General features: G+C 36.8%; 2 protein-coding genes across 7 annotated transcripts in view; one reads left to right on the plus strand and one right to left on the minus strand.

The window, feature by feature from the left end:
• The first annotated feature begins 79 nt into the window (after positions 1-79).
• Positions 80-7,685, plus strand: NSA2 (NSA2 ribosome biogenesis factor). The gene is made up of 6 exons (XM_081231295.1): positions 80-230; positions 1,821-2,008; positions 2,099-2,249; positions 4,053-4,232; positions 6,049-6,241; positions 7,447-7,685. Exons 1-6 carry the CDS (start codon positions 228-230, stop codon positions 7,512-7,514), a joined length of 783 nt encoding a protein of 260 aa, XP_081087421.1. The 5' UTR covers positions 80-227; the 3' UTR covers positions 7,515-7,685.
• A 2,688-nt stretch (positions 7,686-10,373) lies between these two features.
• FAM169A (family with sequence similarity 169 member A) overlaps positions 10,374-15,271 on the minus strand; it is a 63,360-nt gene continuing 58,462 nt past the window's right edge. For all 6 annotated transcript variants that reach the window (XM_081230820.1, XM_081230822.1, XM_081230821.1 and 3 more), the window contains exons 12-13: positions 14,020-14,223; positions 10,374-12,641 (exon numbers count right to left, since the gene is read on the minus strand). In XM_081230820.1, the coding sequence (XP_081086946.1) occupies positions 12,093-12,641; positions 14,020-14,223 (753 nt within the window). In that variant the 3' untranslated portion in view covers positions 10,374-12,092. The remainder of the gene's footprint in view (positions 12,642-14,019; positions 14,224-15,271) is intronic.

The following is a 15,271-nucleotide window of genomic DNA, read 5'->3' on the forward strand; positions in this document are numbered from 1 at the left end:
GTGCCCCACTCAAAAGCCGCCGGCCGGCAACTTCTGTCCTTCTAGTTGAAAGTGGAGAACGAAGGCTCGGAACGGCTGTGTGGCGGTTTCTCTGGAGTCGGTCGAGTTACAAGCGTCCCTTTCCTGTCGCTGGCGGCGCGGAGTCGGCTCGTGGGTCTCTAAGACCGGAAAATTGAGAGCTTCTTCACGCCCCGGCGGCTGCACCCGGTGGCTCGGCGGCCGTCACCATGGTGAGGAGGTCGCCTCGGGAGCTCGCCACTTAGGGCGTCAGAGGTGGCGGGGCCTGGGGGCCCAGGGGCGCTGGGGTTAGCGGTGAGGGGTGGTAGGCGGAAGTGAGGTGCAGTTGAGGGAATGAGAGTGGGGTGCGCTTCGAGGAGTGAAAACAACTTCAGTCTTGGGCCATAGAGTGGGGTATTTGCCCGAGCACAGGCTTTTGGAGCCAGACAGGTTTCACTCTGTTGAATTTCTGGCTTCGCCCAAAGTTGTGTGACTGTCAGTGCCAGAACCTAGTGATAACTCCATACCGTAGGCTTTAATCCCGCATCAGTCCTCATCTCTGCCGAGGAAACCGAAGGTATGCCCTGCCACCGGCCAAGCAGCTAATGAATTGCAGAGCCGGCCTTATAGCCCAGATCTGACTGCCAGACCCTTTGTCTTTCTACTACATGTCTAATCTCTGTTTCTCTGCAAAGTGGCATTCCACATACCTTTTTCATGGTTGCTGCCAGGTGTATGTGATAGCAGTTGAAAACACCACACATGATACCTAGTACCTTGTTGATTGTTACATAGCGTTATTCTTCGTGCTGGAGTTGGCTTTACACCGTTGTTTTATTTTTGTAGTCTTAAAGTACAAATAGACTGGGGCCGAGTGTTTAAAATAAAACAATACTGGTGTGTAAGATAAAACAGGCACTTAAAAAGCAAAAGGGGATCCCATACATTGCTCATGAAACGCAAAATAGTACAGCCACCTTGAAAACAGTTGGGCATATGTCCACACAAAGACTTATATGCAAATGTTTATTCACTAAGAACTGGAAACAACCCAAATATCCATCAACTGGTAAACGAATAAACAAACGGTGGTATATCCATAAAATGACTGCTTGTCAAAAGAAATGAAGTATGGATACGTGCAACAACATAGGAGAATCTCAAAAGCCTTATGCTAAGTGAAAGAAGCTAAATGCAAAAGGCTACATACTGTAGATTCCATTTACATTTCATTCTGGGAAAGGCAAAAGTAGAACAATAGATACCAGATTGGAGATGGAAAAAGAGGATTGACTTCAAAGGGGAACTTTCTGGGGTGTTGGAAATATTCTCAATTTTGATTGTGGTTACAGAGCTGTGTAGCTTGTCAAAACTTACAACTCTATATCTACACCTAAGAAGGGCACATTTCATTGTATGTATGTAAATTATACTTCAATAAAACTGAGTAAAATGTTAAATTTTTAAAAAGTATGATGATGATATTGAAAGGTCGACCAGATTATCGATGTTCAGAAGAGAGAGATCCTAGAATCAGATCGTCCCTTTTGTGGTCCAGTGGATTTTGGACAGTTCTCTTCAATGAACAGTAACTTTCACTGAGTTTATCACAGATGTAAATCCTGATGCCTCATATCATTCAGGATCAAAATTTATTTAACTTACATCATGTGATTAGGCTTAATAGTGCAAGAGTTATTTAATCAAGTGAGCAGTGGATGACCTAGGACCTTCTATACTTTATATGCTACTCAAAAGAAAGCATTTTAGAATAATTCTGTGATTTTTTTAAAATTAAAGTAACACTTCTTGCATCGTTATAGCCACAAAATGAATACATCGAGTTACACCGTAAGCGCTATGGATATCGTTTGGATTACCATGAGAAAAAGAGAAAGAAGGAAGGTCGAGAGGCTCATGAACGTTCAAAGAAGGCAAAAAAAATGATTGGTCTGAAAGCTAAGCTCTACCATAAACAGCGCCATGCTGAGAAAATACAAATGAAAAAGACGTAAGTGATCATTTATTTGTTGTACCAAGTTAGTCTTTTGAGTAATAATTATTAAAACCAATAATCCTGAATCTTTTTCATTTTGGGTAGTATTAAGATGCATGAAAAAAGAAACACCAAACAGAAGAATGATGAAAAGACTCCGCAAGGAGCAGTACCTGCGTATCTACTGGACAGAGAGGGACAGTCTCGAGCTAAAGTACTTTCCAATATGATCAAACAAAAACGAAAAGAGAAAGCGGTAAGCAATAAAAATTGAAGTCTTTATTTTTGTTGCCGTTGTTCAGGAGAATTACTTAAATACATATTTGAGGTTCTTAGTTTTGTTTCTTCAGTTAAATGGAAAAATGAAGTCCAACTATTCCCATTATTTAGATGTTGAAGTCTTTGTAAATTTCACTTTATATAAAATGTTTAAGTAATAAAAAATGTGCTTTCTCACCATGAGAACATTCAACAGGATTTAAAATTTTTTTTAGAATGCCATGCGTCTTTAGTTTTAAAAAATTATTTAAAACAGCTTCTTATACTTGACAACTCCTAATGTTGTGCTGTTGTGGAGAAGGATACAACTGCTGCTTGTTTTTGCTGCCCTGCAGTGCCAAAACTGGTTAAAAAGTAGAATAGTGGAAAGCATCCTAAGTGATTTGACTTAGATAAAAATTGAGCAATTAAAAAAAATAAATACTTCTGGGTTGCACTTGGTGTCAAATTAAGTTAAATTCTGCTAAAAGCAGAGAAAAAGACATAGATACTATTTTTAAACACCTGTGGATAGATTGACAGAAATCTGGGTATCAGCAGAATATGCAGTGTCTGCATTTAAAGAACTTAGTCTCCAGATTGGATTTTTTAAATCTTATTGCTTATTTTTTGATATGTAAGTATCAAAATTAGAATGGTAGAACTTTAGCACCAAAAGAAACTTTAGAGATTATCTACTTAACCCCTCTTCATTTTACAGATGAAGAGACTGGAATCTAGGAGGTTGTAAATCACTCTTCACAGGCGCTTATCTGTGAAATGGTAGAGTTGCTTCTAGAACCTGTGCCCTTAGTGATAGGTCCAGAATTCTTTCTGCTGCCTTGCACTGCTTCCATTTTTTCATAGAATCTGCATTCTAGGGAGGTACAAAATATGGGGTGATGATTTTGTCTTATTAGTAATCTAAAAATCCATTCAAGGTAGAAATATAAAGATATGTTAAGAGGTGGAGACAGTTTACAATAGTCAGGACATGGAAGCAACCTAAATATCTATTGACAGATGAATGGATAAAGAAGATGTGGCACATCTATACAATGGAATATTACTCAGCCATAAAAAGAAATGAAATTGAGTTATTTGTAGTGAGGTGGATGGACATAGAGACTGTCATACAGAGTGAAGTAAGTCAGAAAGAGAAAAACAAATACCGTATGCTAACACATATATATGCAATCTAAAAAAAAAATGGTTCTGAAGAACCTAGGGACAGGACAGGAATAAAGATGCAGACGTGGAGAGTGGACTTGAGGACACAAGATGGGGGAAGGGTAAGCTGGGATGAAGTGAGAGAGTGGCATGGACATATATACGCTACCAAATGTAGAATGGCTGGCTGGTGGGAAGCAGCCGCATAGCACAGGGAGATCAGCTCGGTGCTTTGTGACCACCTAGAGGGGTAGGGTAGGGAGGGAGACGCAACAGGGAGGGGATATGGGGATATGTGTATATACCTATGGCCGATTCACTTTGTTATATAGCAGAAGCTAATGCACCACTGTAGAGCAATTATACTCCAATAAAGGTGTTAAAAACAAGAAAAAGGTGGAGACAGTCTTCCAGTTTTACCCTATTAACTATTTAGTAGTAAACTTAACTAGTTCCAATTAATTTCAGGCTTGTGAGGAGACAGTGCCGATCTCTAGGAAAAAATTGAGCCAAAATGTTGTTGGTTAAACAAAAAAGTGAATCTACTACTTTGTACAACTAAAAAATATTTGACTTTTTATTCTCATTGTCTTTTACTAACAATATAAATTTTAACTGTGGTCTGTTTTAGGGAAAATGGGAAGTCCCTCTGCCCAAAGTTCGTGCCCAGGGAGAAACAGAAGTATTAAAAGTTATTCGAACGGGAAAGAGAAAGAAGAAAGCCTGGAAGAGGATGGTTACTAAAGTTTGCTTTGTTGGAGATGGCTTTACTCGAAAACCACCTAAATATGAAAGATTCATTAGGCCAATGGTAAGACCCTGCTAGAGTGCAGTGGCTTAAATATCAGTTCCTATGTTAAACTGGATAAAGTACTTGACAGTTTCCTGAAATTCCTAAAACTGATAGAAAAGAACAGGTTGAAAGATGTTTTTAGGCTATTTTTGTTATTTAAAGTCATTGATGGAATTGGTTAGCACTCTTCCACTACTGTCAAGAATCTTGTCTTCAGCTTCATAGGAGATTTGAGATGAAAAAGAATTTTCATTACAGGGATTGTCAGTGAATCTTGACTTTTAAATATGACATATTAGAATCTTCATTTTCCAGTCATTTTACTCATTGAGCAAGTGATCTACTGTGTGCCTGACACTTGTCTTTGAGAACAGTTAGAAAATGAGTACAATTGTTTTTTTCAAGAGTTAATTCCAGTTTAGTAAGGGAAGTATCTTAATGCTTTTGAAAATACTTAGTATGCAGTCATTGACAAAAGAGAATATTAAAATGGGACTTTAATTTCTGTTGCCAGCAGTGATGGCCAAAACCAGTCTCCTCTCCACCTCCCCAAATACAATTGAAGATATATTTCTGCAGAATCCCTTTAAACAGAATGAATTAATCTGCCCACTGGATACCAGCCTGCTTACAAAAACAAAGAGGGGAAAGTTGGCAGTGTTACTCTAGCTCTCAACCTGAATAATTTTCAATGAATTAAAATGTTGTCAAACAGCCTGCTTCTATTAAAAAAAAAAAAAAGTTCTACTGGAACACAGCTGTGCCTGTTCATTTACATATTGTCTATGGCTATTTTTTTCTACAGAGTTTGAGTACAGTATTTGTAACAGAGACCATGTGGCCTGCAAAGTCTAAAATAAGAGCTTCACTATATGGTTCTTTACAGAAAATGTTCACCCATCCCTGGATTCCATCATGGACTCCCCTTATTTTGATTGTATATTCATAATCTTCTAAATATATTTTGGTAATCTTAACAAGTCCTACAGGGAGAGAATATACTAGTCAAGCTGTTCTAGGCTTTCTGTAGTTTGGCAGGTACATTTCTTATTGTGAATTAATCATATGGCATTCTGAATGTTATGTATGCTTGACTAATGAGTCTGTTACTAAGAATTTGATTTACTGTCATTTGCCCCCTTCCCCCCGTACAGGGAAAAATCAAATTTAAGAGATTGCAAAGTGTTGTGGCTTCTAAAGTGCCTTCACCCCAGAAGACCGTATCTAGGTGACTGGGTGAACCTGGTCTCTGTAACAGAGATCTCTCTGGGCTCTCTCCAGTTTTTGACCAGTAGTAACCATCAACTCAGAGAAAGCTGACAATCTTTCATCATGGAAGGTGGCTGAAGTATACAGACTTGGAATCAAGATACTTAAGTTTGATTCTATCCTCACACTATGTAGCCTGGGAACAAGTTATTTAACCTGCTGATCCTTGTTTTTATCGTTTAAAAAAAAATAGGGAGAGTTGTAAGGCTATCATGTTTAAATGGTGCTGTTTGTGAGCTCTAGCATAGTGCCTGGCATGTAGCAAGTCCTCAGGAAGTATAGATAACTGGACAGGAGAAAATCTGAATATGACGCTAGGTAGCTGTTCCGTGGTGAAAACTTTTCAGAAGTATGTGTTTGGGTTTTCCCCCCACATACTTTTCTTGTTACCTATCAGGTTTTTAGTCTGTAGAATTAATTCTAAGTATTTTCTTCGATGCCTTAAGATTAGACGTTCAGTCCTTTTGGGGCGGGGTGGGGAGACAATTGGAAAAGATAAGCAAGAAGGATCAATATTCATCACTAACATTTTCGACTCAAAACATTCTTATGTTTGACTTACTAGGGATTACGTTTTAAGAAGGCCCACGTAACACATCCTGAACTGAAAGCCACCTTCTGCCTGCCAATACTTGGTGTGAAGAAGAATCCCTCATCCCCACTATATACAACTTTGGGTGTTATTACCAAAGGTACTGTTATTGAGGTGAACGTGAGCGAGTTGGGCCTAGTGACACAAGGAGGCAAGGTCATTTGGGGTAAGTACAGTTTTGAATATGGGGCTGCTAATGTTATCCTAAGATAGAAGTTTTTAAGTTGACATAAAGTGCAGAGCAAATTTTAATGCAGTTAAACTTGATGTGAATCATATTTAAATCTTTAGGAAGAACACTGTAGAGAGTTATGAATGCAGTTTTTCTTTAGTTTACTGGTTTCAGTTACATAAGGTTTACTACATCGCTAGATATTTTTTTGATGCTTTTTATTTAAAAAGATATGAGAAAAGCAGATGGGAAATTGTAATTGTAACTGAAAAATATTGGAAGAAAATAAATTGACCACAAATGGGGGAAGGGAGGCAGACAGCAAACATTGTAGCCACACTATTTCAGTAATAATTAAAACCTGAAATATGTCATGCAACAATTTTAAATTCTTTTCTTCATTTTCTTAGTTTTCTGCTTTCAGTACCCAGATATTTCTAAACTTTAATGTTCTTTGAAACATTGTTTGAAACTGTATAGTTTCTTGATTGAATCTTCAATGAGTCATTGGCACATACTTCATGTTAGTGGACCTCGGTTGTTAGTTTTTTTAAAAAATAAATTTATTTTTGGGCTGCGTTGGGTCTTTGATGCTGTGGGCGGGCTTTCTCTAGTTGTGGTTAGCCGGGGCTACTCACTGTGGTGGCTTCTCCTGTTGCGGAGCATGGGCTCCAGGCGCGCGGGCTTCGGTAGTTGGGGCACGCGGGATCAGCAGTTGTGGCGCACAGGCTTAGTTGCTCTGCGGCATGTGGGATCTTCCTGGACCAGGGCTCAAACCCGTGTCCCCTGCATTGGTAGGCGAATCTCAACCACTGCGCCATCAGGTAAGTCCCTTGACCTCGGTTTTAAAATAGGTTAAATTGATTTGAAACTTAGTTAATACTTGATGCTTTTTCCAGTAAGGATTCTGTGGAAAAGGAGCAATGCTCAGGTCAATCCATAAAGGCTTGTTAATATAACATAGTAACAGAATGGAGCTAGCCACCATTTATAAAAACAATATTTATATAAAAATTGTATGAAGAACTCAAGCTTGGTCTTGAGTGATTTCATTTTATAAAATCTCATTTATACTACTGTCGTCCATTTTTTCTTTCTTAAAAGTGGTAATTGTAAATAATTTGGGCAAAGATTATATGTATTCTTCAAAGGTAATTTTTATTAGCTAACATCCCTCCTTTTTGTTTTGTTTTCCTTAGGAAAATATGCCCAGGTTACCAACAATCCTGAAAATGACGGATGCATAAATGCAGTCTTACTGGTTTGACAGCAGATACATACAAATAACTCCTTATAATTATTGAAGACTACACATCAATCAGGAAACCATTACTCTGATATTTCTGAATACTACCAATCAGCCTTACATGTCTGCAGTCATCGAGAAAACTATTTATTCTATTGTTTAAAAAAGATTAAAATGGCCTAGTTTTACAAATTGGGCTTTTGCGTCTGTTTAGCGTTTAGATGTTCATAAAATTGCATGATTAAAAAATCAACTATAGAAATATCCTACTTCATCAGTGTCTGCATTAATAAGTGGTACTAAGCAGTGTAGATCTGTCATCATTAGAAAAGCCAGTGCAGTCGAAAACACATTTTATCAAAGGTTTGTGCACACTTAACTGTGAGGAATGGGCCACGAAACTTTTTGTCACATCTAAGACCTTACCTGAGGTCTCCTCCTCCTCACTGTAGATTATTAATCCTAAGAAATGTAGCATTAACACAGCATTTTAATGAAAATACTTTATATGAGAAGGCATACTACACTATAAAGTTCAAAAGAACTTAGATAAAACTTTTTACCTAATTAATCCTTAACTTATTCCTATAGTAAGTCAGGGAATTAGTATTTTAAACATTTCCCCCCTCACTCATCATATATAATGCCATATACTTGGAACTGTATTTTCTACTCAAGATACATGAAAAAAATACCAACCAAGATATTTATACTTTTAGCATTTCCTGTATTCTAAACTTAGGGTAGTGTATTTATATTTTTAGAGTGGTAAAAATTTAAGTAATTCCAGGTAAAATAGTTTTAAAAAGAAAAAGGCTGCACTGATGCCCTTAAAGAGAAATTTATTTGCAGTTACTTAGATAATATTAAAAAGGTCATGTTTTAGTCAAAAGCACATTTGTGATTTGAGTTATGTTTGTGACTGAGCTTTAGGGTGTCTATATATTATATTAATTATAATCACATTAATTGTTTTCAATTCTGTTTATTTTTTTAAGTCTGTCTTGAAAGTACAACCAATGTGATTAATTGTGCCTTAAATGAAATCAGTATCTAAACAAATTCACTATCTAAACACATCTTCACCAATGAACTTAGGGAAAAGGGAAGGAATTTCAAAACACAGACCAGGAAACAATCACAAAATATAGGTTTAATTACTACTGTTAAAAAAAAATAGAAAAAAGAAACTAACAAGAAAACAAACATAAGTACTTGAATAAGTCTTGCTATTCTGAATAATGTAACATCTTTTCTAAATTGTATAAACACAGTAGAAGTTTTAGAACACACAGACACTAAGGAAAAGAAAGGCTAGTTCCTTGGGAATTACTATCCAGTATGATACAATTACTTCAGGATAACAGAAGCAGAACCTTCCTTACAATTAGATTTTAACAAATGATTTTGCCGCTAATAGAAATGGGGAATGTGTGAATGACAAGTTTTGGAGGGTGAAAGAAAATCTACTGAAGGTAAGCACTGGATACAGAACTGAGGTTTGCTTATTTTTCACAACCAAAAATAAGCAAGTTAAACTATCTGTACAAATAAAGCTTGATACTAAGTATGCAAACAGAAGCATAAACATTTGTAACTAATCACACCCATGAAAGACTGGGTTAACACTTCAAACACAGTATTGCTACTAGTGGACATACAGGCAGAAATTTCTAAAATACTGTTACACAGATGAGTAATGTTAGTATAAATTCTTTATTTACATTAAAATCTGTTTCAGTTTGCTGGTGTGACCAAACCTTAGAAGGTAATCCCTAAGGGTAAATCAGAATGTAAGAGCAGATATTTAGATACCAGGTAAAGGCTCAATTCGATGCAATCATAAACCTTCAAGACATTTTTCTAAAGTCACTGAAACCATTTTAGGTGGTGTTCTGGTGGTCAGCTAAAAGTGAACCATTAATCACTAGTAGTTTTTATCCTTGCCATGATAATTTTCTGCACTGAATGGAAACACCATGAATAGAGACACATTTTAAGTAGTAGAAGACTGACATTCTGTCATGCTATTTGATTTTATAAAAAATCATAATAGACCCTCTCACTGTTAAAAGTTGTAGAGGAACTTTATAATAAATTCTTAAATATATTTCTGTGATGTCTAGCAATTGAATAAACTTGAAAGTAAAACTAAAATTTTGCTAATAACTGCTTTATATTACACAAGGAAATATATATGTATTTACACAAACTGAACTCCCTTTTCCACAAATAAGACTTTTAAACAGAAAAAAGTTCATAAAGGACTATAGAATGTGACTGGACACTTAACAACTAGACTACCTGGTTGAAATCAGATTTCAGTCCTCTGTCATTCTCAGAGTTTTTCTAATGCCTTTTGCAAAAAGTACAAGTAATGTGATTAAGTTTTATTTAGATTCCTTATTGAGGATAAATTTTGTTATAAATTCTACACTCACTGAGCATAGAACTCATTGTTACTGAACATGAAAGTTAGGTTTTTTTCATGTGACCTAACTTTTTTTCCTCTACTAACTATAAACTCCAAAATAACATATTCTGTCAGAGATAATACGGACAAAAATTGTGGCTGAACAGAAGGTTTTGAAACTGCTTAGAATGCACCTACTGTTTAAACCAAACAAGTTTAAATTTATACTGCGAGTCCTTAGTGGTCATATATGAATAAACATTTCTTTTTTGTAAACCTCAGCAACTATATTCACACATCAAGAGTTGTCAGTGAGCTCAGTCTTAAACTACACCTTCTTAAAGTATTTTAAAGAGAACAATGAAGAATCCAAGTAAAAAAGTAAGTGTTAGGTTTTTAAATCTATTTTAAGAAATTAAAAATGGAAAGGTTAAGAATTTACTAATAACAAAAATTTCTCACAAAATGTATAAAACAGCATAAACATTCGATAGATACACTAATATTAGTCATACTTATTCTTTCACTTGATTAGCATTTGTTGGGAAAACAAATGGCCAAAGTGCTTAATTTTCATTTAGAATGGAATAATCTGGCCTAACTGACCAATAATTAAAGAAAATAGTAGAGGATACAAGTATTCAAAGTTTTACACGAATAAGGAGGGTTTGCTATTTTGTCTGCTAAAGGTTTTTACCTTAACTTTAAATCTTCCTAAAATGCCAACATCCCAAAATAAAATTTAGTATCACCTGACTGTAGACTGAATAAACCTTCAGCATCAATCCTTAGCACCTCAAATAATGACACAAAGTCATAACATTTTTTTTCATGTAAGGACCAAGCAATTTTAAAAACAATCTAAATGGCCTCAAAGCATTCTCAAACTTACATGAAAATTTGAGTACACATAATACTTCCAAAGAGTAGGACTGTTTTAAGATTCTCTTTGGATTCTAAGAATAACCATTTTGTTCATTTTTAAATAAATTATTATACAAAAATAAACAATTGAGGATGTTGTTTTTAGTTTACCCAGGCAAAGGCAACCACAGTGTACACACAGGCTAGATTGTAACCTGTCTGCACGGAATAAATCAAAAGTGAGCAAGCCAAAAGGGACAAATGAAGCCTCCAATGTGATTTAAGCTCTTGTAACTATGGCTCCTAGGGCAGCTTATTCCTGCCATCTAGGTCTAAGATTGTGGGGCGCAGTTCCAAACCTACCAAAAATGGAAGCCAAGGGCATAAGCTGGCAGGCAGGCAAGAAGATCTTTTGACAGGAATCACTCCATGAGTTAGGGAAGTGGATGAAAGTGAGGGGAATATAATGAAGATTCTAGAATAAAGACAGTGGCAGGATTAAGGTGAAGCCTTAGGAAGGGTTCTCACATTTCTAAAGTATACATGTTAACTGGGTGAGGACAAAAGTACAGTCCCCAGATTCAAATGAAATTTTAAATTATTATACAAGTGCCTACAGGCCAGGGTTAAATCCCTAGCAGTACTGTTAATATCAGATGTTATCAAGAGTGAACTGGAAACATTTTGTTTGTGCCTTTCCACAGACATTGAAGTCAAAGGAAGAAATTGCACCTACAACTAAGAACTAAGAGGCCAAAATACCACCTTCATAAACCTTTGACCATAAATTTCCAAATTTGTGCTCTCATTTAGTTGAAGTTGCATTTATCCTAATTTACTGACATTTTTGTTTAAGCATGCCTACATTTTAAAAAATGGTGATTAGTTTTGAAATTTAAGATAAAACTCCTAGAACCTTCACCAAGATTACTATTAAAACCCTTAGTATAAAAGATTTCTGTGATCCTTACAACTGATGGAAGCCCTATTACTTTCACATTTTTTAATTTATATTTTCTGAAATATTAATGGTCAGATATCCCCAACTGCTAAAGAAAATATAGTATGATCTGGTTTCCCAAAATCGAAACATGGTTAATAAAAATTAAAAAAATTGTACTTACACAAAATAGCCTGAAAAAATTAAAAAGAACTGTGAATCCTAGGTCCTACGGGGGAGGGAAAAGCGGCATCATAAATAAGTTCAAATTGAAAATTTGGAGTTTTTGTCCTGTGCCCCATGCTATTTATTAACTGCCATATTTTAAAAACAACAATTATGTTACAAAGAAGAGGATTTATCATCCGCATTTCTTCCTCATTCAGGTCAGCTTGGCTTTCTTCTTCGCAGGTCCTTTGTGCCCTTTGGCCTTTCTTCTTAAATTCCGCCTGTCGACCACAGGCACTTCCACTTCTATCTCCTCTGAGCTGCTATCCACAGTCTTCTCTGTTGATTGTGTCAACTGATCCAGTTGCTCAGAAGATGCTTCAGACTGCTCCTCTGACTGGTTCTTCTGTCCTGCATTCTGTGAAAATGGCACATCTTCAAGTTCAACCTCTATTAAAGAGCTCTGAGGAAGAGCTGGAGATGTTTCCTGGGGCTCAGCTACCCCCTCCTCACCCTGGTCTTCCAACGAGGCAGTAGTGTTGGGTGATACATTTTCAGGAATCGATTCTTCAGAAAATTCAGTTATCACGGAGTTTGGAAAACCACTGTCGGCCCGTTCTTCATTTGGGAGAGTGGCCACATTGTCTGAACTCCCGAAATGTGCTTTCTTTCTTGAAACTAGAGGCAGCCTCTCTTCAGTGTGCCCCTTGTCATCAGATGGGCCTTCATCTAGCAACATTTCTGAGTCAGTTACATGTGAAGTCTAAAAACAAAAAACCCGGTGAACAACTTTTGCAATATTGTTCTTACATAAATTATTCTCAGACACTAATATGCAATGAGCCTGAACCACATTTTAAAGAATTCAGTACTCACTACTTTTGTTAATCATGTGCACATGTTCTGAATACAGCTCTATTTCTTCGAAACTGGCTTACATGATAATTTGGATTTATTAAGTTCTTGCTTTAAAGATGCAATAAAAGTAATGATTTTACCTCAAAAAGCACTTAAGGCACAAACTTTATGTCAAGATTCTTCAAAACCATGAATCAACTCAGTTTTTAGTTTCCTGGTGTTACTGGAGCCAGAACCAAGAATCCTGGGACTTGACACTGTGCTACCCCACTGAGTTTGACTATTAGGTGAAAGGTGAGGGCAGCGAAAATTTTATTCATGTAGTTATGTGAGACACTATAATGCTATACAAGAGTTTTTTACCCTTAAATTGGAATATTCAAAAGTAGAAATTAAATTTCCTTTTCGACGTGGCACCTATATATATACAATGGAATATTACTCAGTCATAAAAAAAGAATGAAATCTTGCCATTTGCGACAACATGGATGAACTTAGAGGGGATTATGCTTAGTGAAATAAGTCAGAGAAAGACAAAAACCATATGATCTCATTTATATGTGGAATCTAAAAAACAAAACAAAATGAAAACAGACTCAGATAAAAAGAACAAATGGGTGGTTGCCAGAAGGGAGGGAGTGAGGGAACTGAAAGAGGTAGGGGATTAAGACGTACAAACTTCCAGTTACAAAATAAACTACGGGGATGTAATATATAGCATAAGGAATATGGTCAACAATATTGTAATAACTTTATATGGGGAGCAGATGGTTATTGGACTTACAGTGGTGATCATTTCATAATGTATGCAAAATCAAATCACTAGGTAGTACACATGAAACTAATATTGTACATCAACTAAATTTCAATAAAAATAAATAATTAAATTTCTTTTAAAATATTCCATCAAGTTTTCCCCACTAATCTAATCTGTCTCCCTAATTAAAACAAATTAAAATGAAAGTACTGGTCACAGACTATGTAAGTAATAGGTATTCAAATATTTGGTAAATAATGCTTTACCCATTTTTCTAAGCATTTCCTAAATCTACAAAGTGAAACTCATTTTGTTACCGTAAGTCAGACGAATGAAGTTACAAAGATTTGAATTTAAAAAAACATTACTGATTGCATCTTCTTAAAACACCCAATGTAGTAAAATTTATTTTTCCTGAAGGACTGTACATGTTAAAGTAGAGGAAGATATATATCCCGCACTGCCCTAGCCAAGTCACCAACACTGGACACTATAACTATAAAAAATTAGGATATTTCTCCATTACCTTATCCTGTGCAACAGCCTCAGGAGATTTTGAAGATTCTACCACCAGTGGAACAAGGTTCGTAGAGTCTTCACTGGAATTAAAAGACTGCAATTTTAATTCTTCACCTAAAACTTCGCTAGTGGAGTCCTCCTCTTCTGTTATAAGTGAAGTCTTAAGAGTATCATCCATTATCTCACCATTCATAGGCTCTGATTCAGATTCCTACACCATCGAGGGCAAAAAAAAGGACAAAATTACAGATTAATTTACTTGTCATACAAGGTGGGTCCATTCTCAGTCACCCTGTCATGCACCAGGACTCAAGATACATTCTACCACGTTACAGGACACAGGTTAAGGAACAGCAGAGTCAGTAAGAGAAAAGAATCCATAAGTACCCCAATTTCCCTCTGTTCTCATGGAGAAAAGACATGACCAGGATGCTCTGTGGACCCAGTGTGGGTCTGAGATTCAGTGAAGAGACCCTGCCTCCTTCTTGCTCTTCCACCATATAGGGCAGTGACAGGAAGAACCTTTTCAGTAAAAAGCCACCAGAGAAAGTCTAGATTTGGTGCCATCTCCTTACAGAACATCAGCTGTTCAGCACTCGGAATCCTTGGGGCCCCTGGGAAGTCACAGTTTAGCATGCCAGGGGGAGGAAGCACTAGCAGTCTTGTGGGAAGCTGAGTTTGGGTACAGCTTCTTGCTGGGAGGAGAGAGCCCTCAGTCTTAGTGAGCTCATTCTCCAATCAACAAAGGGTCATCTTTGAACAATGCTGCTCCTTCAATCACATTAAAATATGGAAAAGCGATTTGATAACACTAAGTCTCCAATTTCTGAAACACCTCCTCCAAGGTTTATCAATTTACAAGACTTTCATTGACATCTAATATTTCTAATTAATCCTAATGACATTCTAATAATTAGAGATTATTTTATTTAATTATCATTTTAAAAATTAGAACACTGGGCTTCCCTGGTGGCACAGGGGTGAAGAATCCACCTGCCAATGCAAGGGACATGGGTTTGAGCCCTGGTCCAGGAGGATCCCACATGCTGCTGAGCGGCTAGGCCCATGTGCCACAACTCTGAGACTGCGCTCTAGAGCCCACAAGCCACAACTCCTGAGCCTGTGTGCCACAACTACTGAGCCCGCATGCTTAGAGCCCATGCTCCGCAGCAAGAGAAGCCGCTGTAATGAGAAGCCCATGCACCACAACGAAGAGTAGCCCCTGCTCATCGCAACTAGAGAAAGTTCACTAACAGCAA

This window comes from Mesoplodon bidens (assembly GCF_964165515.1).
Source record: "Mesoplodon bidens genome assembly, chromosome: 4".
Lineage (NCBI taxonomy): Eukaryota > Metazoa > Chordata > Mammalia > Artiodactyla > Ziphiidae > Mesoplodon > Mesoplodon bidens.